General features: G+C 42.2%; 1 protein-coding gene across 1 annotated transcript in view; it reads right to left on the bottom strand.

Moving 5' to 3' along the window:
• CCDC3 (coiled-coil domain containing 3) overlaps positions 1-23,778 on the bottom strand; it is a 102,951-nt gene extending 79,173 nt beyond the window's left edge. The window contains exons 1-2 of the mRNA XM_029238369.1: positions 23,405-23,778; positions 18,951-19,125 (exon numbers count right to left, since the gene is read on the bottom strand). Of these exons, the coding sequence (XP_029094202.1) occupies positions 18,951-19,125; positions 23,405-23,778 (549 nt within the window). The remainder of the gene's footprint in view (positions 1-18,950; positions 19,126-23,404) is intronic.
• Positions 23,779-26,849: the final 3,071 nt, after the last annotated feature.

The following is a 26,849-nucleotide window of genomic DNA, read 5'->3' as shown; positions in this document are numbered from 1 at the left end:
GGGAGGCAGGAGACCAGGGAACAGGCAGGATGGAGAACATAAATAGCGTGAACTTGAAGCCAGGAGACCCTGATCCCACTTCCGGCGCCATCACTGTCCACCCACATTCCTCAGTTTGTCTGAGTTTCAATTGACTCAACTGTGATAAGAACAGAATCACATTCAGTGTTTACAGAACCCTCAGAGAAATAAAATATAACCACTTCGTTTTCCAGAGATGAAATTATTTAATTTCAATGAACAAGATACCTATTGAGCATATATTAATTACGTGTTAAGCATAAAGATCCATCAAAGTAAATGGATTTGCCCAAGATTAACATTAGTTAGTGGGCACAGACCATATTAGAATCCACATCTGCTGAATCCCAGGCCCTGAATTCTTCTCATAGGTACCCACCACCCTCCACAATCTGGTCTATGCAACTCCCACTACTCTCACTGCTAGAAGCCCATTCCAAGCTGAGATGCTGAAACCATTCCAAGCTCCATGTTGACTCCAGGCCTTCTGAAATTCTGGGCCCCTTTGTGTGGTCACACATCCCCCTTTCCCAGCTCAGAATGTGAAATGTCCCCCATCCACACTCAGCTCAGGTAACACCTCCTAGTTTGCCATTCACCTAGCTGGTCTAGAGCAGTGGTTCTCCAAGTCTGCAGATTCCTGGGGGATCCAGAGATCCTTTCAGGGGAGCCCATGAAATCAAAACTATTTTCAGAACAATACTAAGATGTCTTGTTCACTGTGCTGACATTTGCACTGTTGGTGCAACAGCAAAGGTGAGTAAAACTGCTGGCACCTAGTGCAAATCAAGGCAGCAGACCAAATGACACTAAGAGGCATTATATTTTTCAGTGTCTTGTGTGGGCAGAAAAGAAAAAGGCAGTTTAAGAATGTCCTTGATGATGGGACTTCCCTGGCGGTCCAGTGGTTAAGACTTCGCCTTTCAATGCAGGGGAAGATTTGATCCCTGGTCTCAGAGCCAAGATGCCACATGCCTCAGGGCCAAAAAACCAAAACATAAAACAGGGCTTCCCTCGTGGCGCGGTGGTTGAGAGTCCGCCTGCCGATGCAGGGGACGTGGGTTCATGCCCCGGTCTGGGAGGATCCCACATGCCGCAGAGCAGTTGGGCCTGTGAGCCGAGGCTGCTGGGCCTGTGTGTCCGGAGCCTGTGCTCCGCAGTGGGAGAGGCCACGGCAGTGAGAGGCCCACGTACCACAGAAACAAACAAACAAACAAACAAAACCATAAAACAGAAGCAATATTGTAACAAATTCAATAAAGACTTTAAAAATGGTCCACATCAGAAAGTCTTAAAAAAAAAAAAAAAAAAAGAACGTCCTTGATGAAGCAGTAAAAACCATTAATTAAATCCTGGCCCTTGAGTACACACGTTTTTAATATTCTGAAGAAATTCAGAAGCACAGAAAGCACTTCTGCTGCTTATCAAAGTACAGTGGTTGTCTCAAGGAAGAGTACTTAGGTGACTGAGTTCTGAATTGAACTAGTGGCTTTCTTGGTGAAAGACTATTTTTACTTGAAAGGATGAATGACAGAAAAACTATGGTTTTGAGTATTTGATAGACATTTTCTTGAAAATGAATAAAGTAAGCCTCTCACTTCAAGGAAAACTAGCAGTATTTGCTGCCACTGATAAAATTTGAGCTTTCAAGCAAAAATTAGAATTTCAGAAAACTTGCCGCTGCATGCTTGACATTTTTCCATTGCTTCAAGACTTTCCTGATGAGGTCAATGGTGATACTGATGAAAAGGGTTTTTTAATATTGTATAATTAAAAGTCTCAATGTTTTCAACATCTGTATAACTCTGAACGAGTATTTTTCACATGGTCAATTCATCATGTTACAAAAATCATGCATGGATTAAAAAAATCCATTCAAAGCGCAAGAAAGACTATTGGATTTTCATGTAGGAATACAAAAAGTTCATTGATAAGGTTTCTGATTCTGCACTGTAACTAACTTTTAAGAAACTATCACTTTTTGAGTTTTGATGAGGTATCAAAGAAGACTAAATACAGAAAAAGTACTTAACTTACACTTAACAAGTCACAAATACTTGTTAAACTGACGTTATACTCCTCCATCCCTAAGGGATATCTTTGTTCTTGAACAAATAGTGTGGTAAACTAGACTGCCTAAGCAAAGTTCCAGGGACATTTTAAATCAAATACTTCTAGGGCTTTATGGAAGATATGGAAGAACTGAATTATGGTTTTCTTGACCCATTTGGGCTCGAATTTCACTTTAAAAACTACAGATCCAGAGAGTGGCATGGACATATATACACTACCAAACGTAAAATAGATAGCTAGTGGGAAGCAGCCGCATAGCACAGGGAGATCAGCTCGGTGCTTTGTGACCACCTGGAGGGGTGTGATAGGGAGGGTGGGAGGGAGGGAGACGCAAGAGGGAAGAGATATGGGAACATATGTATATGTATAACTGATTCACTTTGTTATAAAGCAGAAACTAAGACACCATTGTAAAGCAATTATACTCCAATAAAGACGTTAAAAAAAAAAAAGACAGATCCTCTTTCCCATTCTTATTTGCTTTTGATCATCAAGAAATAAATACTGTTCTTTCCCCCCCTGCAGTATGTCCTATGCAAGACTGACCAGATGTTCTTGATGGGCCCAGTCAAATAGGAACATCAACTTCCAGTGGCAGTCAAGATGAAGGAAACTGCATGTAGCCTATGAGTCCTACTGATGTTAAAATCTCTGCACATAATACACAAAGCAACTACCTGAAGACTCTGAAAACTAAACAACTAGAGGCTATGGGACCTGAATCAAAGGGAGCAGAATCATTGAAGTATGCAGCAATAACTCTAGGAGAAATCTCCTATTTCCATCTAGAACATCAAGTAAAGGAGCCCCAGTGTACTACACAGTAAGGGGGAAGTCCCTGGTTTTCTTCTCTTTTTCTTTTCTTTCCTCACCCGGCCTTGCACTACACCAACCCCAGTCTCAGATCTGCATTGTCGCGGTGGCACAAGAAAAACAGACACCCTAAAGAGTCCTATCTATTAAAGAAATTGAATGAGTAGTTTAAAACCCTCCAACAAAAGAAGACTCCAGGCACGGATTACTTACTGATAAACTTTACGAAACTCTCATGGACTGAACTGTGTCCCTCCAAAATTCATATGTTGAAGCCCTAACCCCAGTACCTCAGAATGTGACTGTATTTGGAGACAGGGCCTTTAAAGCAGTCATTAGGCTAAAATGAGCCTGTTAGGGTGGGCCCTAATCCAACCTGACTGGTGTCCTTATAAGAAGGGGAGATTAGGACAAATGGAGAGCCACTAAGGATGTTGACACACAGAGCGGGGACCCTGTGAATAGGCAGCAAGAGGGAGGCCATGTGCAAGCCACAGACACCCCAGAGGAACCCAACCCTGCCAGCACACGGATCTTGGAATGCTGGCCTCCAGAAGTGAGAGAGAATAAATTTCCGTTATTTAAGCCACCCATTATGTGGTATATTGTTTTCCATAGAAAGCTAATATACAAACATTTAATGGAAAAAAATACCAATTCTACACAATCTCATCCAAAAAACAGAAGAGGAAAGAATACTTCCCAACTCATTTTGTGAGGCCAATATATCCTGATGCCCCCTTTTTTATTAGAAGAAAACTACAGGCCAATATTCCTCATGAACATACATGTATAAAATCCTCAACAAAATATTAGCAGATTAAATCCATCAATATATAAAAAATGGGATTTATCATGAGAATATAAGGGTGGTTCAAAAGTTAAAGACAAAGAGAGTTTTGAAAGCAGCAAGAGAAAAGCAACTAGTCACATAGAAGGGAACCCCATACCCACTCCAATGAGACTATCAGAGGACTTTTCATCATAAATCTTGCCAGGCAAAAGGAGTGGAATGATATATATATTTAAAATATTGAAAGAAAAAGAATTGCCAACCAAGAACACTATTCTGTCAAAATCGTCCTTCAAAAACAAAGGGGAAAAAAAGGGGCGGGGGGGGGGACAAAGGGAATGTAATTGATATAGCCACTGTGGAGAACAGTATGGAGGTTCCCTAAAAAAAGAACTACCATACGACCCAGCAATCCCACTATTGGGCATATACCCTGAGAAAACCATAATTCAAAAGGTCACATGTACCCCAATGTTCATTGCAGCACTATTTACAATAGCCAGGACATAGAAACAACCTAAATATCCAACGACAGATGAATGGATAAAGAAGATGTGGTATATATATACAATGGAATATTACTCAGCCATAAAAAGGAATGAAATTGGGTCATTTGTAGAGATGTGGATGGACTTAGAGACTGTCAATCAGAGTGAAGTAAGCCAGAAAGAGAAAAACAAATATCGTACATTAACACATATATGTGGAATCTAGAAAAGTGGTAGAGATGAACCAATTTGCAGGGCAAGAACAGAGACACAGACGTACAGAACGGACATGTGGACACAGTGGGAGAAGGGGAGGGTGAGACGAACTGAAAGATTAGGATTGACATATATACACTATGCATAAAACAGAGAGCTAGTGGGAACAAGCTATAAAGCACAGGAAGCTCAGCTCGGCACTCTATGACAAGCTAACTGGGTGGGATGGGGGGAGTGGGAGGGAGGTCCAAGAGGGAGGGGATATAGGTATACCTATAGCTGATTCACTTCCTTGTACAGCAGAAACTAACACAACATTGTAAAGCAATTATACTCCAATAAAAAAACAAAGGAGAGATAAAGACTTCCTCAAAGGCTAAGAAACTTTACCACCTGCTTTATAAGACATGCTAAAGGTAGTTCAAGTTGAAATGAAAGACACTAATTAGAAATATGAGAGCGTAAGAAAGTGTGAAACTAGTTGATAAAGGTAAATATAGAGACAAAAACAATATTATATTACTATATACTATAAAAGACAAAAGTATTAGAAACAACTAAAACTGAATGTTAACAAATATATAAAGGTCAAAGTAAACTGTGACATCAAGAATATATAATGTGGTGGGGAGGAGAGGGAAAAGACAAGATTTCTTGTATGCAAGTGAAGTAAAGTCGTTGTCAGCTTAAAACAGAATGTCATAACTATCCGATACATGATATATTACTTAAGCCCTTAGTAACCACAAAGAAAATATGTATAGAAGTTATACAAAAGAAAAAAGAAAGACATTTCCACTAAGATCAGGAACAAGACAAGGTTGCCCACTCTCACCACTATTATTCAACATAGTTTTGGAAGTTTGCCACAGCAATCGGAGAAGAAAAAGAAATAAAAGGAATCCAAATCAGAAAAGAAGAAGTAAAACTGTCACTGTTTGCAGATGACATGATACTATACATAGAGAATCCTAAAGATGCTACCAGAAAACTACTGAAGCTAATCAATGAATCTCGTAAAGTAGCAGGATACAAAATTAATGCACAGAAATCCTTTGCATTCCTATACACTAATGATGAAAGATCTGAAAGAAAAATTAAGGAAAGACTCCCATTTATCACTGCAACAAAAGGAATAAAATACCCAGGAATAAACCTACCTAAGGAGACAAAAGACCTGTATGCAGAAAACTATAAGAAACTGAGGAAAGAAATTAAAGATGATACAAACAGATGGAGAGATATACCATGTTCTTGAACTGGAAGAATCAACAGTGTGAAAATGACTATACTACCAAAAGCAATCTACAGATTCAATGCAATCTCTATCAAACTACCAATGGCATTTTTCACAGAACTAGAACAAAAAGACTGCACAATGTGTATGGAAACACAAAAGACCCCGAATAGCCAAAGCAATCTTCAGAAAGAAAAAACAGAGCTGGAGGAATCAGGTTCTCTGACTTCAGACTAGACTACAAAGCTACAGTAATCAAGACAGTATGGTACTGGTACAAAAACAGAAATATAGATCAATGGAACAGGATAGAAAACTCAGAGATAAACCCACACACATATGGTCACCTTATCTTTGATAAAAGAGGCAAGGATATAATGGAGAAAAGACAGCCTCTTCAATAAGTGGTGTTGGGAAAACTGGACAGCTACATGTAAAAGAATGAAATTAGAACACTCCCTAACACCATATACAAAAGAAAACTCAAAATGGATTAAAGACCTAAATGTAAGGCCAGACACTCTAAAACTCTTAGAGGAAGACATAGGCAGAACACTCTATGACATAAATCACAGGAAGACCTTTTTTTTTTTTTTTTTGCGTTACGCGGGCGTCTCACTATTGTGGCCTCTCCCGTTGCGGAGCACAGGCTCCGGACGCGCAGGCTCAGCTGCCATGGCTCACGGGCCCAGTCGCTCCGCAGCATGTGGGATCTTCCCGGACTGGGGCACGAACCCGTGTCCCCTGCATCGGCAGGCGGATTCTCAACCACTGCACCACCAGGGAAGCCCGCAAGGCCCTTTTTGACTCACCTCTTAGAGAAATGGAAATAAAAAGAAAAATAAACAAATGGGACCTAATGAAACTTAAAAGCTTTTGCACAGCAAAGTAAACCATAAGCAAGACCAAAAGACAACCCTCATAATGGGAGAAAATATTTGCAAATGAAGCAACTGACAAAGGATTAATCTCCAAAATGTACAAGCAGCTCATGCAGCTCAATATCAAAAAAACAAACAAACAATCCAAAAATGGGCAGAAGGCCTAAACAGACATTTCTCCAAAGAAGATATACAGATTGCCAACAAACACATGAAAGGATGCTCAACATCACTAATCATTAGAGAAATGCAAACCAAAACTACAATGAGGTATCACCTCACACGGGTCAGAATGGCCATCATCAAAAAGTCTACAAACAGTAAATGCTGGAGAGAGTGTGGAGAAAAGGGAACCTTCTTGCACTGTTGGTGGGAATGTAGACTGATACAGCCACTATGGAGAACAGTATGGAGGTTCCTCAAAAAACTAAAAATGGAACTACCATACAACCCAGCAATCCCACTACTGGGCATATACCCTGAGAAAACCATAATTCAAAAAGAGCCATGTACTACAATGTTCACTGCAGCTCTATTTACAGTAGCCAAGACATGGAAGCAACCTAAGTGTCCATCGACAGATGAATGGATAAAGAAGACGTGGCACATATATACAATGGAATATTACTCAGCCATGAAAGGAAATAAAATTGAGTTATTTGTAGTGAGGTGCATGGACCTAGAGACTGTCATACAGAGTGAAGCAAGTCAGAAAGAGAAAAACAAATAACCTATGCTAACACATATATATGGAATCTAAAAAAAAAACGTTCTCAAGAACCTAGGGGCAGGACAGGAATAAAGACGCAGACATAGAGAATGGACCTGAGGATACAGGGTGAGGAAGGGTAAACTGGGATGCAGTGAGAGAGTGGCATTCACATATATACACTACCAAATGTAAAACAGATAGCTAGTGGGAAGCAGCCACATAGCACCGGGAGATCAGCTCGGTGCTTTGTGTCCACCTAGAGGGGTGGGATAGGGAGGGTAGGAGGGAGACGCAAGAGGGAGGAGATATGGGGATGTATATGTGTAGCTGATTCACTTTGTTATACAGCGGAAACTAACACACCATTGTAAAGCAATTATACTCCAATAAAGATGTTAAAAAAAAAGACAAAGGAATCAAAACCTATCCATACAAAATAAAACACAGCACAAAACATTGAAGATAGCAAGAGAGAAAAACATGGGAAAAGGAACTATAAAACAAACAAAAAATAGTGAACAAAATGCCAATAGTAAATCCTTATCAATAATCACTTTAAATGTAAATGGACTAAACTCCCCAATAAGAAGACATGGGATAGCCGAATACATACAAAAATTAAGATATAATTGTATTGGGACTTCTCTGGTGGCGCAGTGGTTGAGAATCTGCCTGCCAGTGCAGGGGATACGGGTTCAAGCCCTGTTCCAGGAAGATCCCAATGCTGCAGACAACTAAGCCCGTGTGCCACAACTACTGAGCCTGTGCTCTAGCTCTCGCAAGCCACAACTACAGAGCCCTCACACCACAACTACTGAAGCCCGTGCACCTAGATCCCATGCTCCGCAACAAGAGAAGCCATCGCAATGAGAAGCCCACGCACCTCAACGAAGAGTAACCCCCGCTCGCCGCAATGAGAGAAAGCCTGCACGCAGCAATGAAGACCCAACACAGCCAAAAATAAATAAATAAATTTATTTTTAAGAAAAGAAACAATTGTATTGTATCTAGAAGAAACTCACTTTAGATTCAAAGGCACATTGACTGAAGGTGAAGGAATGGAAAAGGATATTCCATGTGAAAGATAACCAAAAGAAAGTAGGAGTGACTATCCTAATATCAGACAAAGTAGGTTTTAAAAACTGTCTCTAGAGATAAAGGTCAGTACATAATCATAAAGTGGTCAGTTCAATAGGAAGATATAATAATTGTAAATATATATGCACTCAATGTGAGAACACCTAAGTATATAAAATATTGACAAATCCAAAGGAGAAAGTGATAGAATACAATAATAGTAGAAGACTTCAGTATCCCACTTTCATAATGGAGGTAACATTTAGATGCAGAATCAATTAAGAGTGGACTTGAACAACAGTATAGACCAAAAGGACCTAAGAGACATATAGAAAACTTTTCACCCAACAGCAGGAGAGTACACATTCTTTTCAAGCGCACACAGATATGCTCCAGGATATATCACGTTACACCACATGTTAAGTAACAAACAAGTCTTAACAAATTTAAAAAGATTAAAAGTATACCAAGAATCTTTTCTGAACACAGTGGAATAATCAATAATAGAAGGAAAAGAGGGAAATTCACAAATACACTGAAATTAAACACACACTTGAATAACCAATGGATCAAAAGGGAATTTTTTTAAATCTTGAAACAAATGAAAATGAAAACACAACATACCAAAACTTATGGGATGCAGTAAAAGCAGTACTAAGAGAAAAGTTTATAGTGATAAATGCCTATATTATAAAAGAAGATCTCTAATAAAGAACCTAAATTTACACCTCAAGGAACTACAGAAGAACTAAACCCAAAGTTATCAGAGGAAGAAAATAATAAAGAACAGAGAAGAAATAAATCAAATAGAGACTAGAAAATAACAGAAAAGAACTAAAAGTTGGTTTTTTGAAAGAAATAAATAAAATCAATAAACCCTTACCTAAACTAAGAAGGAAAGAGAGGAGACTGAAATAAATACAGAAATGAAAGCAACATTACAGTAGATACCTCAGAAGTAAGAATGATCATTAGGGACTATTTATGAACAATTATGTGAACAAATTGGAAAACCTAAAAGAAATAGATAAATTCTGAGAAACATACAACCTGTCAATACTGAAACAAGAAGAAACAGAAAAATTAAACACACCAGTAACAAATAAGGAGATTCAAACAGTAATAAAAAGACTCCCAAAAGCAAAGAGCCTAGGACCAAATGGATTCAAAGCTGAATTCTACCAACATTCAAAGAAGAATTAACACCAATCCTTCTTAAACTCGTCCAAAAAATAGGAGAGGGAATACTTCCAAACTCATTTTATGACAGCAGCCTCACCTTATATCATAGCTAGACAAAGACACTGCAAGAACAGAAAACTACTGACCGATATCTCTGATGCACGTAGATGCAAAAATCTTCAATAAAATACTAGCACACTGAAATCAACAATGTATCAAAAAGTTTATACACCACAACCAAATGATATTTATCCCTGGGATGGAAGGTTGGTTTAACATATGCAAATCAAGGTAATACAGCACATTAACAAAATGAACAATTTGAAACACATGATCATCTCAGTAAGCAGAAAAAGCACTTGACAAAGTTCAACACCCATTCATGACAAAAACTCTCAATAAAATAAGTATAAAAGAAATTTCTGCAATGCAATAAAGGCCATTTATGAAAAGCCCATGGCTAACATCATAATCAATGGGGAAAATGGAAAGCTTTTCCTACGCTTGCCAATTCTATTAAACATAATGCTGGAAGTACCAGCAAGAAAAGACACAAAAGGCATCTAAATTGAAACAAAGGAAGTAAAATTATCTCTGTTTGCAGATGTCATGATTCTATATGTAGAAAACCCTGAAGGCTCCACACACAAAAAAATTAGAATATATGAATCCAGTAAAGTTGCAGGATACAAAATCAACATATGCCAAAAGAACCAGCTGTATTTCTTTACACCAACAACAATCTATCTGAAAAGGAAATGAGGAAAACAATCCTATATATGATAGCACCAAAAAGAACAAAATACCTAGGAATAAATTTAACCAAGGAAGTGAAAGATCTATGCACTGAAAACTTTATAAGATTGATGAGAGAAAGACAAAAAATCAATAGAGAGGTATCCCATATTCATGGATTGGAAGAATTAATATTGCTAAAATGCCCATATTACCCAAAGTGTTGTAGAGATTCAAAGCCATCATTATCAAAATTTCAATGGCATTTTTCACAGAAATGGAAAAAACAATTCTAAAATGTGTGTAGAACTACAAAAGATCTTGAATAGTCAAAGCCATCTTGAAAAAAGAACAAAGCTGGAGGCATCATGGTTGCTGATTTCAAATCATATTACAAAGCTATAGTAATTAAAACAGTATGATACAGGCATAAAAACAGACCAGTGGAATAGAACTGAGAGCCCAGAAAGAAATCCACACATGTACAGTCAACTAGTCTTCAGGAAAGATGCCAAGGACACACAAGGGGGAAGAATAGTTTCTTTAATACATTGTGGGGCTTCCCTGGTGGTGCAGTGGTTAAGAATCTGCCTGCCAATGCAGGAGACATGGGTTCAAGCCCTGGTTCAGGAAGATTGCATGTGCTGCTGAGCAACTAAGCCCGTGCACCATAACTACTGAGCCTGCACTCTAGAGCCTGCGAACCACAACTACTGAGCCCATGCACCACAACTACTAAAGCCCACGTGCCTAGAGCCTGTGCTCCGCAACAAGAGAAGCCACCATAATGAAAAGCCCGCGCACCACAATGAAGAGTAGCCCCCGCTCGCCTCAACTAGAGAGGGCCCGCGTGCCACAACGAAGACCCAGTGTAGCCAAAAATAAACAAATAAGTTTATTTAAAAAAGATACATTGTGTTGGGAAAACTGGATTCACATGCAGATGAATGAAATTGGACCCTTATCTCACACCATATACAAAAATTAACTCAAAATAAAGACTTAAAGGTAAGACCTGAAACTAGAAAAAAAATCTTCTTGACATTGGTGTGGGCCATAATTTTCTAGATAGGACCCAAAAAGCACAGGCAACAAAAGCAAAAATTGATAAATTGGATTGCATCAAAATAAAAAGCTTCTAAAAAAAATAAATAAAATAAAATAAAATAAAAAGCTTCTGTACAACAAAGGAATCAATAAAATGAAAGGGCAACCTATGGATTGGGAGAAAATAATTTGCAAACCATCTATCTGGTGCAAAATATACAAGGAACTCATACAAGTAAATAGCAAACAACCTGATTTAAAAATGGATGAAGGAATTGAACAGACATACAAATGGCCAACTAATCATCAGGGAAATGCAAACCAAAGCCATAATGGGATATCACCTCGTGCCTGTCACGATGGCTAGTGTCCAAAAAATGAAAGATAACATGTGTGAGCAAGAATATGGAGAAAAGGGAACACTTGTACACTGTTGGTGGGAAGGTAAATTGATGCAGTCATTATGGGCAACAGACCAAATGGAGGGTCCTCAAAAAATGAAAAATAGAACTACCATCCAGCAAACTCTCTTCTGAGCATATACACAAAGAAAATGAAATCAGTACCTTTAAGAAATCAGTACCATGTCCATTGAATCATTAATCACAATAGCCAAGACATGGAAACAACCTGTGTCCATCAGCAAGTGCATGAAGATAAATGTGGTATATACACATAAAATGGAATGTTATTCAGCCATGAGAAAGAAGGAAATCCTGCCATTTGTGACAATACAGATGGACCTTGAGAGCATCACGTTTAGTGAGATAAGTCAGAAAAAGACAAATACTGTTTGGTCTCACTTATGTGTAGAATTTTTTTTTAAACCCACAATGAGATAGCACCACACACCTATTAGAATATCCTTTTTTTTTTTTTAACTGACAATACCTAGTACTGATGAGAATGCAGAACAACTGGAAATCTCATACAGGGCTAATGCAAATGCAAAATGGTACACTCACTCCGGAAAATGGTTTCACATTTTCTGATAAATTTAAACATACACTTACCTTATGGTCCAGCAAACCCATCCAAGGTATTTATCCAAGAGAAACAAAAATTTATTTTCACACAGAAACCATACATCTCTATTTAGAACAGCTCCAGTAGCCTAAAACTGGAAACAACCTAAGTATCTCTAACTGCTGAATGGATAAATAAAACTGTGGTACAGCCCTATAGCAAAATATTCCTAAGCAATAAAAAAGGAGTGAACTACAGATACATAAAACATAGACAAATCTCAAGTGCTAAATAAAAGAAGCCAAGTTAAAAAAAAAAAAAAGCAACATACATGATTCTATTCACATGACACCCTGGAAAATGCAAAACTAGTTGGAGAAGCAACCAGAGGTTCCCAGGAGTTGAGGTTGGGGAAGGGTCTGACTATATGGCAGCAGCTCAGGGGAGGGTTTTGGCAATGATAGAACTCTTCTATATTGTGGTTGTAGTTGTGATTATATTTGACATGTGTATCTGTCAAAACATAACGGTACATGAAAAAGAGTGACTTCTGCTACATGTGGATTTTAAATATTAATTTAGAAAATAGAAATAGAGAAGGAGAAAGAGGAGGCCTCTGCTTACTAAGGCCTCAGAGCTCCCTGAATGAGAGATAATACATTCAACAAATGTGTAAGACACCATAAAAACATACCAAATATACAATAGTGAATAAAACAGATATCCCTGCCCTCGAGTAGTTTAGTCTACTTGGGAAGACAGCATCTGATGGCTAGGCAAACAGGGACCAAGAGGCTTTGAACAGGATGGCTGCCATCTTTATTTATTTATTTTGGATGGCTGCCATCCTTAAATACAACGGCCGCCCCCCCACCCCCACCCAGCTGTTCTGCCGCCTTCGCCTGCAGCCTCATCTGTATTCAACCCTCCACAGCCAAACGTCCTGAAGGCGTTGCCCACTCCCACTATCTCCATATCCTCTTGTCCCACTCTCTCCTCACACCCCACAACCTAGATTCTCCTCCCTCCCTCTATGGAACTGTCCTCATCTCTGCCACCAAAGTCGAGTGGTTACTTGACTTCATCTTACTTGACTTCTCAACAGCTTTTGGTTCTGTCGATCACTTACCCTTCCGGAGACATTCTGTGCCATTGACTCTCCTAGTTTTCCTCGTACCGGTCTGACCGCTCCTTCTCCACCAGTGTTAGCATTCTACACCACTCAGTCCTGCCCTAGGGCTTCTACTCTTACTCTAAGCCCTCTCCCATGGAAGTCTCATCCGTGTCCAGTTTCAGCTGACACCTAGCTATCGATCAGACACAAAGGTATATCTTCTACTCAGAGCTCTTCTCAAAGCTCCAAAGTTACAGACACAACCACCCACTCAAGATCTCACATGGATGGCTCAAGGGCACCTCAACTCAACGTGTCCAACCCTAGACTCATGAATTCCCTACCACACCTGTCCTATCCCCATTTATCAGTGTTAGTCCTGGCATGCAGGCAGCCAGGAACACAGGAGTTATCTTTGACCCTCCCACCTCTTGTACCACCCAAATCCAAACCGTCATGAACATCTACTGATTTTATTTCCTAAATCTCTCTCAAGTTTGCCTACATTGCTCCATCCCCATTGCCTCCACCCTGGTCCAACATCTATCTGGTAGCTTTCTAACAACCACTACCTGTTCTTACCATATCACCTGGATCCCCTCCAATCCAGTTCCCTACTCCTGCCACTTTGGGTGGGTTTTTTTGGTGTGTGTGTGTGTGTGTGTGTGTGAATTTGTTCCCATCACCCCTTGCTTTCAAAACATCAAGGGTTTCCCATTACTGTAGAACAAAGCCCAATCCTCATCAGGATCTATCAATCCCTGCATGGTCTGACCCCACCTACTGCTCTGGCCTCATTCTTCTCACTCACTCCCTTTCCTCCAGCCACAGGAGCTTTCTTTGGTTTCCTCAAAGGCACCATGGACCCTGCTACCACAGAGCCTTTGCACAGATTCTTCTCCCTCTCTGGATTGCTCTCATTTCCCAGTTACCCCAACATTAACTAAGATACCTCCTCATCCATCAGATTTTAGTCTCATCATCAATTCAGCGGAAAAGGCTTTCTTTACCCCTAAGTCTAGATCAGACACCCTGATTATTTCCTTTCTTTTCCTTGGAGCATTGATTTCCATTTTAAATTATAAAGTCATTAACGTGGTCTTTTGATTGTGTCCACCATCAACACTAAGACTATAAACTTCATGAGATCAGGAACTTTCTATTTTGCTCAACACTGAAACTCTAGTATCTAACACAGCAGCTGCCTCACGGTAGGCACTCAATAAATATTTGCTAAAGTTTGGACTTGGGACTTCCCTGGTGGTCCAATGGTAAAGAATCTGCCTTACAGTGGAGGGGACGCAGGTTCAATCCCTGGTCAGGGAACTAAGATCCCACGTGCCACGGAGCAACTAAGCCCGAATGCCATAACTACTGAGCTCGTGTGCCTCAACTAGAGCCCACGTGCTGCAAACTAGAGCGCCCACGCACTCTGGAACCTTTGCGCCACAACTACAGAGCCCACACGCCCTGGAGCCTGCGCACCACAATGAAGAGCCCGCGCGCCACAACAAAAGATCCCGCCTGCCTCAACGGAGATCCCACATGCTGCAACTAAGACCGGATGCAGCCAAAAATATATAAAATAAATAAGTAAATAATAGATCTCAAAAAAAAAAAGATTGGACTCAACAGTCCCACAAAATGAGGTATGTATAATGTTACACATGTCCGCGCTCTATGTAATATCAATGAACTGGAAACAGCGTAACTACCTATCGACAGGGGACTTGATTAAATATATACAGTGAGGCATTCATACAATGGAATACTATGCCGCAATTTAAAGCAACTTACATGCATTGACATGGAAGGATTTTAAAGATCTGCTTATGAATAAAGCAGGGCACAGCAAAGTGTGTACAGTGCAGCGCCACTGGTGGCAAAGACGACAATAAATCATGTTTGAATTGTTTGTTGGATGAGAATACTCATCGAACGTTTACAAGAAACTGTTAACAGTGGTTACTTGTTTGGAGGGTAGGGGGGAACTGGGTGGATGGGTGTCAGAGGTGGGAGAAAAAAACTCTACTGACTACCATTTTGTACTTTTAGATTTGGGAATCCACATGAACATGGTTTATAATTCAGTAAACGATTGTTTTTGAAGTGCTCCCTGGCTGGAACCCAATAAGTTCTATTGAATGAATTAGAGCACGCATGACAGCTTCCCCATCACTGTTCCCATCTCCAACACATATCCCTGTCGCCACTGCTGCCACCACTCTGCCACTGCCCTGGGAAGAAGCAGGAAGCTTTTTTAAAGCTACATATCCTTTAAATTTTAAAGCCCTACTTTCGAATTACCAATTTACAGTCATCACTCTTTATACTTGACAAAGTGCTTTCAAAACATGTGCTCTAATTAGGTCCTTATAACAACCTGAGACAGTTTATATGTTTTTAGCCCCATTTTATAGATGAGAAAACTGAGGTTGCGAGAAATTAAGGGTCCTGCCTAAGGTCACGCCTCTGGAAATGGCTGAGCCAATCTCAATCTCCTGATGAAAAGTCGACGTTCCTTCTGATGCAGCTTGGAGGATGACAACTCCCCCACCATCCTTCCTGAATCCAAAATGGGAAAAAAGAAAGATGGCAGCAGGTCTTTCACAGATTCTACTTCATTCCCATGACATTCTAGAACAGTGTGGATCCGTCTGGGTGTTGGTCCTAGGGGACAGGACTTGCTGAGAGGGGAAAACAGACAACTTCTGTTTTGATTGTTACACTCACCCAGCAGGGAAGAAAAGAAGGAAAATCTTCTTGGCTGGTGTGGAGAGAACCCTGCCAGAAAATGGGATGGATGCTCTAACTTGCCAAAGACATCCCCCGCGGTCCCATTAACACCACAATACTGCGCCAGAGAGACACTAAACAGGAGCAAGATTGTGTTTCTACCGTCTGAGGCATGGGTGGAACGTTTGAGGATGGAACTAGCGAATGGGAGGATTTGGCTGCTGAGGATGAGCTGCGGGTCACCCTGGGTGCGCATCACACAAAGTTTCCCTACATAAGATTTTCCTCTGGTTCCATTTCTTAACCTCCAGATGGACCCTAGAGTCCCAGATTCATGTGATGCTCCGAGTGAGTGAGAGCTAGGAGAGAAAAGAATGAGATGTGCCCTTCACGACCAGAGCCTAGATCCACCGTTCAAGCTGACTGGGGGCGTAGAGAAGAGCAGCAGCAACAGTGGAAAGGACAAGAACTCAGTGTTCCTCCAGGATTTATCATCATCTAAGATACGGCACATAATTCAAGAAAGCCACATTAACGTGTGACATCCAAGGCCATTCATAAAGGTCTCAGAACAAATGAAGGATTCATGTGTTCCGATTAGCAAGAGTCTAACTGGAGTAAAAAGGTGACCTGCACAGCTCCTCTGATCCCTCCTAAGACCGAGAACCCACCACCTTAGGAAAAACATAGCTTCTGATGTAATAGGATGTATTTATCCTGCATAGGAGAGAAAATAGCATGCTCACCTTCAGACAGAAAAGGCAGAGAATTTTTAGCCTTTTTTGGAAGAAAGGAGCAAGTAATTGTCAATAACTCTTCATCTAACTCTCAGATCTTCAATTCACAGCTACTTTAGTCACTCCAGAGGCCATAAAACTTTCTCAAGGAGTGTCATAAAATGTAAATGCTAACAACATTTACCAGAAAGCCAACTTAGTTTTAGTTTAAACCTAAATTCTCAAATGAACTAGCTAATTTAGCTCTAATGTGGTACATTTCAAAATGGACCACGGATAAAAATGGAGAGCGCCAAGGTGTTGAAAAGTACAAGTCCATAAACGCCTTCAGCTACACAGCAGCTCAGCAATCTGGAACAATTAATTTTCCTCCCCAGAAGCTTCTGACTCTTAGAGCAAATGCACACGCCCACCCTTTGTTGTCTAAGAGACCAGGGTGATGAAAGGGAAAAGGAATTCTCCCCAAGATCAACATCTGACCACCAGAAATAGGACTGCCTTCACACTGAAACAATTCTCCATGGTCCTATTGTTCTACTTTTTTCTAATGATGGAAAAATCTAATTCCAGGGAAATGCTAATAGCTTCATTATGTGACCACAGAGCTAATCAGTTATATAGCTAAAGAGTTTGGGGGCTAAGCTATAAGGTATTTTTGGAACAACATCTGATCTCTTGAAATAAATCTATTGTTACCAAGGATTTAGTAGTGTAAGCAAAACTCCCACAGGATGGAGACCCAAAGGACCGAGACTACAAGGATTTCATTCGGAACATGCTAAGGACTGACCCAGGCTAGGGATTCTCAGGCTGATACTTGGTAGGTCCAGTTCAATGCAGGGTGGGTGCCGGCACGGATGAAGAGCAGAAAAACAAACTAACAAACAGGTGCTTGGAACCATGTTGGGAGCAAAATATAAGACAAGCACTCAGAAAATTCTGGCAAACCATGGAGGAAGGGTCAGAGGAGTCTAGATCTCTGTCAGTAGAGTAGGCCTAAGGAAGGAACCCTTGGTCCTGTTAAGGAAGTAAGAATCAACATTTTTCCTTAGTTGGATGCACCTGCCCATCATGAGAACAGTTTTTGGGCAAAGAACATGAAGAAAGCCTCCAGGTGCCAGGGAGCCCTGGGCAGAAGGTAAGGAGGTTTGGGCAAACAAGGCCGCTCCCCTGGGCCAATCCACCAGACAAGAGAAAGTCACCTCCCCCAAGGCCACCCCAGATAGAAGAAAAGAAGGAAGCCACCTAACATGTGCAAATTTACCCATAAAAAAAGTCCTTGTTTCAGGGGACACCCACATACCCACATCAGAACTCTCTCCAGTGGTCTGTCACATGGTCCTAAAAACATCTCAGATGGGAGACTGGGAGCCATAGGCCACCACCTCCCCTGACCTGGTCCCACAATCACCACAGGTCTATTGTGGCAATGCCACTGCTCTGGGAAAGTGACAATCCTCAAAATGTCCCCACAACTCTGGCAACCGCCTCAGATTGAAAGATCCCTTTTATACTTTCACACCCCAAACTACCCGACCCTTACATTCCACAATTACCTTGGTCACACTGTACCTCTACGTCTTAGCAACTATAGATAAGAATCATAGAAGTGTTAGCTATGATAATTATTTAATTCCATTTCCTTAAGGGCTTTTTCTTTCCTCTTAGAAAATTCCTTAGAGCCCTATGCTATCAATAATAATGATAATAATAGTGGTAGTAGTCATAATAGCTCGCGTGTATTGAGCACTTACTGTGCTAAGTACTATGCTAAGGGCTTTACACATTTCCATTTCCTGCCTAGTTAAATCATGTCCCATCAGCCCTACGGGGTAGCTGCTACTATTGTTTCCATTTTACAGAAGCGGAAACTGAGGCACAGTGTGCCAACCTTCATCCCATCTTGTTCCCTCACTTTGTGAGGAACCCCACGCCAAACAGTAAAGCCTCAGAAATCCAAAGTTTATGAGCAGTGTTTGTTAACTGCTGGCAGAGAAGGGAGGAAAATACTCTTTGGTTTGGGTTTTTGGAAGAGGACTCTTGACTCCCTTGGTCACAAAATGCACACAAGATGTAGCTCTTCTATTATTTTGCTGTAGCTCAGGGTACAGCCAATTCTTACCCTAGTGTCTTCCTGGACCTCCCAGTCACTGGAGAAAATTGCCAGTTGCTGCCCTTGGGAACAGTTTGAAAACTGGAAAAGGCTGGAAAACATCCTTCTGTTCTCTTGAGTGTCTGGAAAGATGGCATCTTGGAAATTGACTCCATGAGGCAAGAGGTTATAATTTTCATCCATCCTAATGGAAAAAAGGAAAAAAGCAGAGCTGTAGACTGGATCCATATGGGGTGTACCATCCTGAATCAAGAGTCAACAGAAGACTGTGACAGTGTTGCCAATTTTATGACAATGGCTTTTTTTTAATTAAAGTATTGTTGATTTACAATGTTGTGCTAATTTCTGCTGTATAGCAAAGTGACTCAGTTATACGCGTATATGTACTTTTAAAAATATTCTTTTCCATTATGGTTTATCCCAGGACACTGGATATAGTTCCCTGTGCTATACAGTAGGACTATACAGTAGGACCATGTTGTTTATCCATTCTAAGTGTAATAGTTTGCATCTACTAACCCCAAACACTCAGTCCATCCCTCTCCCTTCCCCCCGTCCTCCTGGGCAACAAGAAGTCTATTCTCTTTATCTGTGACTCTGTTTCTGGTTTGTGGACAGATTCACTTGTCCCATATTTTAGATTCCACATGTAAGTGATATCATATGGTATTTGTCTTTCTCTTTCTGACTTACTTCAATTAGTATGATAATCTCTAGTTACACTCATGTTGCTGCAAATAGCATTATTTCGTTCTTTTTTATGGCTGAGTAGTATTCCATTGTATATACACCACATCTTCTTTACTCATTCATCTGTCGATGGACATTTAGGTTGTTTCTACATCTTGGCTATTGTGAATAGCGCTGCTATGAACATAGGGGTGCATGTATCTTTTTGAATTATAGTCTTGTCCGTGTATATGCCCAGGAGTGGGATTGCTGGATCACACGGTAGGTCTATTTTTAGTTTTCTGAGGAACCTTCATACTGTTTTTCATAGTGGCTGTACCAACTTACATTCCCACCAACAGTGTAGGAGGGTTCCCTTTTCTCCACACCTTCTCCAGCATTTGTTATTTGTAGACATTTTAATGATGGCCATTCTGACCGGCACGAGGTGGTACCTCATTGTAGTTTTGATTTGCTTTTCTCTAATAATTAGTGACGCTCAGCATCTTTTCATGTGCCTACTGACCATCTGCATGTCTCCTTTGGAGAAATGTCTGTTAAGGTCTTCTGCCCATTTTTTTGATTGGGTTGGTTTTTGTTGAGTTGTATGAGCTGTTTTTAGATTTTGGAGATTAAGCCCTTGTCTGTCACATCATTTACAAATATTTTCTCCTATTCCATAGGTTGTCTTTTCTTTTCTTTTTTTTAATGGTTTCTTTTGCTGTGCAAAAGCTTGATTTTGATTAGGTCCCATTTGTTTATATTTGTTTTTATTTCTATTGCCTTGGGAAACTGACCTAAGAAAACATTGGCACGGTTTATGTCAGAGAATGTTTTGCCTATGCTCTCTTCTAATTTTATGGTGTCATGTCTTATGTTTATGAGAGAAAGTCTCATAAAGGCACGAAGTCTCTAAGCCATTTTGAGTTTATTTTTGTGCATGGTGAGTGTATGTTCTAACTTCACTGATTTAGATGCAGCTGCCAATTATACGACAATGTCTTACATGGCTCTCATTAGAGGAGTGACTTTGTTTCTCTGCCTCACATCACATGAGTCTATTCTTAAAGGTTTTCAAAAAACGTAAGTTGGGGAATGGGGGAGTGTGCACATGTGTCTGTCTATTTGTGTCTCCCAAGTGGCCTTCCTTCTCAGAGTGTTTCTTGGTGAAAGGAAAGCCAGTTGTAATGAGCCGGGATTCAAGTCCTACCATTGCTATTTATCTCCTGTCTGACACAAAGTGAATTTCTTAAATTCTCTAAGCTTCAATTTACAATCTATAAAAAGAGGGTGACAACAGCGCCTTATTATTTAATGGTGGTGTAAGGATTGTATTTTAAAAAGTAAGTAAAGCATCTGGCACAGGGTGAGGACAGTATGAAAGTTAGTTAACATTTTTACAGAGCCTCACGTAAAGTACCTGCTGGCAAGATAAAGTCAAGAAAAGGAAAAGGAGAGATGGGAGTTACCCTTCAGCCCAAAGGGGGCATTTAGAGGTCACCAGGGAGCCTCCACTGCCACTTTCTCCTGTGACACTGACCAGAATCTGTTCTCTTCTCAGTGGGTCCCAGAATAACAGAAGAGGAATGATTTGTATGCGGTTGTTAACACACATCAGGGCAACACAGCCCTGAGAAATAGAAATCTGTCAGACTACAATTTGACTCTGTATTTCTGCCCTAACGTTTTATAAACATGTCAGAGCAAAAGACAAAAGAGTTGGCTGACCACCGCAGAGCCAGCAGACAAAACCGTATTTCATTATAAAATCGGAAAAGAAAATAATGTCTTTTCAAGTACTCCAGCTATTTTTTTTTTTTTTTTTTTTTTTTTTTTTTTTTTTTTTTTTTTTTGCGGTACGTGGGCCTCTCACTGCTGTGGCCTCTCCCGTTGCGGAGCACAGGCTCCGGACGCGCAGGCTCAGCGGCCATGGCTCACGGGCCCAGCCGCTCCGCGGCATGTGGGATCTTCCCAGACGGGGGCACGAAGCTGTGTCCCCTGCATCGGCAGGCGGACTCTCAACCACTGTGCCACCAGGGAAGCCCCAGCTCTTTTTTCTTGGGAAAATAAAGTTTTATTGTTGAATAGTTTTATAGCTGGGTTCCCAGTGTTTTCCCTAAATAAAGGCATGAAAAAAATCTATGTGAAGTTTCTCTGTATCAAGGAGATACTGTCTCACTCCTTGCTGACTTCATTTAGAAACTGTACTTCTCAAGCAATTAAAAAAAAACTCAGCTTAATCTAGCTAAACCACCCAAGCCAACACAAAGCACGCCATGTATTCTAAACTTAGATATTCTGGCTTCAATATGGAAAACATGTGTTGACATGAGCTTACTGACGGCCCTCTGTGGAACTTACTGTTTTCTTTCTCAGTGACATGAAATCTCGAGAGCTAAAAGTGAGTCTGCAGGCCAAGGTCATGGTCATTCCATATATCCTTACTGCTACTCCAGGGGCTGGGAAGACTGGATCTTCTGGATCCCCTGAAGATCAAGATAGCGAGTGAATCCACGGCCCATCACAGCCGTGGATTCACTCGCCATCTTGATAGATACAGAACCTCAAAATGGAATCTAACGTATCAGTCTTCTCCTTCAACTGGAGATAACCAATGCATTTAGGGTTCCACCTGCTGTTTTTTATTTCAAACTTCAGTTGAACCCATCGTCTGAATTCTTATCCACACGCATTTCATCGTGACCACAAGACCAACTTTCATGGAACTGCACGAGATTCCAGGAATCTCCAATCAGACAGGGCGTCCTACCTAATTCACCTCTGTATCTTCAAAGCCCTGTGACACCCCGCCCCGAGCCCTTACCGCCCCCCAAGTCCCTCCTCCATAAACCTTTGCTATTTCGAAGAGCCTGGCATTGAGGTCTGCTGGCAGCTGATATGAGCTAACACGAGTGAAACAAGAGGACAACAGCTGGGTTGCATTCCACACCATTCCCATCTTGGCATTTAAGCAGGTGCGCAGAATAGAGCAACTATTCGTTCCCCATCTAACCTGAACCAGGTGTTTTGCATGAGTTACTGTGTTTTAGTCTCAACCAGCCTTGTTTCTCACATTATGAAGGTGAGGCTATTGAGGTTCTGGGCAAGGTCAGTAACTTGCTCAAAATCATAGGGAGAGCAGAACCAGAATTCCAGCAACAGTCTGATTTCAAAGGGGTTTTGTTTTGACCACCGCCCAGCCCAAACTACTCCCACCGAATCCAGTTTAAAATATAGGGTCCCACCTATATTAGAGTTCCACCTAAATTAGGGTTCCACCTGTTCTTTATTTCAAACTTGAGTCGAAGCCATCACCTGAATTCTTATCCACAAGCATTTCATCTGGACCACAAACCAACTTTCATGGAACTCAATCAGAGAGGGCTCCTGCCTGATTTACCTTTATATCCTCAAAGCACTGTGACCAGAGTCTCCCCGCCCACCCACCGGAGCCCCCCCCCACCCCGCCGCATAAACCTTTGCTCCTGGAATAGGCTGACTACTTGTTGCTGGAAACCACTTAGAGCTTTTGCCTGAAACACTCTCCTGTCCTTTAAGCGCAGGAATCATCCCTCTTTTGCCAAGTCTTAGCCAGAGGTACCCAGGATGTTGCAGACACGTCGGGAGGAGCAGGAAAGAGTCGAGTATGGGAAGGAGCCCAAGGCATCATCTAACATCGCACGCACGGCCAGGATCCCGTGGGAAGTACTGATCCGGCACAGAATAAAGGTGACCTCGGTTGGTCACACGCAGATGGCCGAGGGGGTGGTGTGGGCGGGAGGTGGCGGGCTCACCTGAGGAAGAAGAAATAGGAGTAATCCTGGACCACGGTGTGGGAGTGACAGGAGAAGTAGCCCAAGCCGGTGAGGTTGAGCCTGGAGCCCGCAGGCACCTCGAGCATGCTGCCCCACGCCTGGTCGCACAGCATCTCGATCTCGGCCGAGTAGAAGAGCCCCGCCTCGCCGGCCTCGTACTGCCAGGGCAGGTAGTTGTACAGGCCGTGCACCTCTTGGTGCAGCGCCAGCACCTTGGCGTACACGATGATCTCGGCCAGCTCGGCGCGGCAGCCCTCGCTCAGGGGTCTCCACTCCGAGGGCAGCTGGCAGCTGCGGGAGGTCCCCAGCCGGCCGGCCAGGCAGAGCGCGGCGAGCAGCAGCGGGCGCAGCATGCCGGCGGCGGGGCGAGCGGCGGGACCGGCCTGGTGGGCGCTGCGCCCGAGGCTCACTAGCCGGGGCGCATGGCGGGGAGGCCCGGGGCGGAGCTGGGGCGCCGGTGGCGTCGGGGAGCCCGGAGCGGCCGGCCCACGGCGCCGCCCCGCCGGCCGGGAAGCGCAGCCCTGTACGCTCGGCGCGCCGCTCCCTCCGCCGCCAGAATCAGCCGGCTGGCCCTAGCCCGTGACGCTTTAAAAAGGGCGCGGGGAGGGCCGACCGCCGCCTCCTCCTGCCCCCAGCGGCTGGGGCGTGGACGGCGGCGGGAGGGGCGGAGGCGGGACGCGGGCCAAGGGCGCGCGAAGCTCGGGAGACGCGGGGCACTGGACCCGTAGCCCCGGGCCAGGCGCCGTGTTTGGGGAGCGCCGGGCTCCGCGGAAAAGCCAGTGCTGGGAGCGGCGGCCCAGACCTCTTGCAGCGCCCCGCGGACCGACTGGTCGAAGCTTTCCAGGCGCAAAGCCTGTTCCAGATGTGGCGTCCTTAGAATGATCGCTGTCAATTGCCATGATTAGGCTGTATACGTTTTTGCATTTTCTGTAGTTCATTTAGAGTCAAAAACATAGAAATCTAACTTTACCATCGCAGAGGTCAACTAGGAAATTCAATGTGATATACCAAACTTTTCTGGATTCATTCATTCATTCTCTCTCCCCACCCCCCCTTATTTTTTTATTATTTTTTTTTTTTTTTTTTTTTTTTGCGGTACGCGGGCCTCTCACTGTTGTAGCCTCTCCCGTTGCGGAGCACAGGCTCCAGACGCGCAGGCTCAGCGGCCATGGCTCACGGGCCCAGCCGCTCCGCAGCATGTGGGATCTTCCCGGACCGGGGCACGAACCCGTGTCCCCTGCATCGGCAGGCGGACTCTCAACCACTGCGCCAGCAGGGAAGCCCCCCCCCCCCTTATTTTTTTAATAATGCTCTTAGGAAAGCCTTAAAGATTTGAAAAGCCAAAGCCAGACTGCTCTGATTTTCCTACAGTTACATGATTTCATGTTTTACATAATTCCTACATTCAGATTCTGAATACCCTTCACCTGAGAAATAAATTCAGCAGTAAACTGCAAACAGCTTTTCAGAAGTCAATGAGTGGCTGTGAGGAGACCCAAACTCCACAGTTAAATCTTTATTCCTAAACTCAGCTGTTCCTTTTATCTCCAAATTGCCTTAATTGTTCCTAATGTAGTAAGAAGAAAAAAGAGGATATTTATAAATATGTAATATTTTATATAGGCAATACATATACATAATATCATGCATATAATATACATATATGCATATGTCATACATATTACATATTTATAATAAATTTATAAGCAAAACTGCCTTAAAATGGCAGGCTCTTTGTTCTGCGAGCATATTAACCAGGGTATCTGCGCGTGTAAATCTTAGAATCCAGCTGAATTCTTCTCTGTACTGAAGGGAAGAGTTCTTAGGGAATTCTGGAAGGAAAGGTAAAGAGAAAAGAGTGGAGAGACGCAGGAGAGAAAATTCCAAGGCTGGGCCTCACCTCCCATGATCCCCAAATCTTCTTACTGTGATCCCTGAATCTTCGGTTAAGACAACTAAATTCGTCAGTGCTTCTTGTGACGGAAGGTTTTGAAAGGCAACTCTGGGGCACAGATCCAGCCAGTGTGGGACAAGGAAAGGGGAGGAAGAGTGTGTGAAAAGGGCAGCCTCAGGGAACCAGAAGACATCTTAGGGAGGGCTTTGGCATCCCAAGAAGTGGAATGACCAGGACTCCAGCCAGCGCTGCCCAGCTCCTGAGAGAATGGAAGGCTCCAGCCAACATTGGGTCACACTAATCCAGAATCTGATCAGTGACTCAATGGACCAAATTCTTATTCCTACAAAATCATCTGTGATGGGCCTAAAAGAAGAAAGAAATCAGAGTAAGAGCTCCTCACAGATAATAACTAACCCCTGCATAGCTAGTAGTCAGCCTGAGGCCTCAATTAATTTTGTAGAAAAAGTAGTTATATTGAGGGAAGCAAGTGGACAGTAGTCCCGATGGTATATGACTCCTCACGGCGACCCCCCCCATGGTAGGTACCAGACTTTCCCAATGGTATGGAGGATGGCATCACATGTTGTACATCAGGACTTCTCATTTGTCTCTCACTGAAAATGTGAGTTAAAACATTTCATAGTCACTGTCTTAGTCTGATCAGGCTGCCATAGCAAAATACCATAGCCTGAGAGGCTTAAATGACACACATTTATTTCTCACAGTTCTGGAGGCTGGAAGTCCAAGATCAAGGTGTCAGCAGGATTGGTTCCTGGTGTGGTTGCTCTTCCAGGCTAGTATACGGCCGCCTCCCCTCTGCGTCCTCACACGGCCTTCCTTCTGTGTACCTGCAGAGGGAGAGAGACCTCTGGTGTCTCGTCCGTCCTCCTCTTGTAAGGACACCAGTCCTATCAGATTAGATCACCACCCTTGTGAACTCATTTAACCTTAATTACTTCCCTAAAGGTCCTATCTCCAAATACAGTCTCATTGGTGGTTAAGGCTTTAAGATATGAATGTAGGGCAGGGAGGAGGGGGCAGGAACAGGGGACACAATTCAATCCATAAGTTATTTAGCAGGTGTTCTGCAGGTTTGCTAGAGAAAAAGAGAGAGAGGATATAAAAGGGTTTATATTCCTGGCAAGCCGACCTAGAGGAAGCATTGCCAAATTATAAAATTAACAACTGCTAACATTTATTCATCGCTTACTATGGGCCAAGCACCATTGTAAGGACTTTGCATATTGTAATGCTCCAAACAACACTTTGAAGTAGGTACTGCTTATATAGAATAGATAACTAATAAGAACCTACTGAATAGCACAGGGAACTCTATTCACTACTCTGTAATGACCTATATGGGAATAGAATCTAAAAAAGAGTGGATATATGTGTACATATAACTGACTCACTTTGCTGTACAGCAGAAACAAACACAACATTGTAAGTCAACTATACTCCAATTTTAAAAAATTAATTTAAGAAAAAGCAGGTACTGCTATCATCCTCATTTTAGAGACAAGGGAC

This window comes from Monodon monoceros, unplaced genomic scaffold, assembly GCF_005190385.1.
Source record: "Monodon monoceros isolate NGI ecotype Baffin Bay Population unplaced genomic scaffold, NGI_Narwhal_1 Super_Scaffold_21, whole genome shotgun sequence".
NCBI classification, from domain to species: Eukaryota; Metazoa; Chordata; class Mammalia; order Artiodactyla; family Monodontidae; genus Monodon; species Monodon monoceros.
This window is presented reverse-complemented; position numbering and strand designations above follow the sequence as displayed.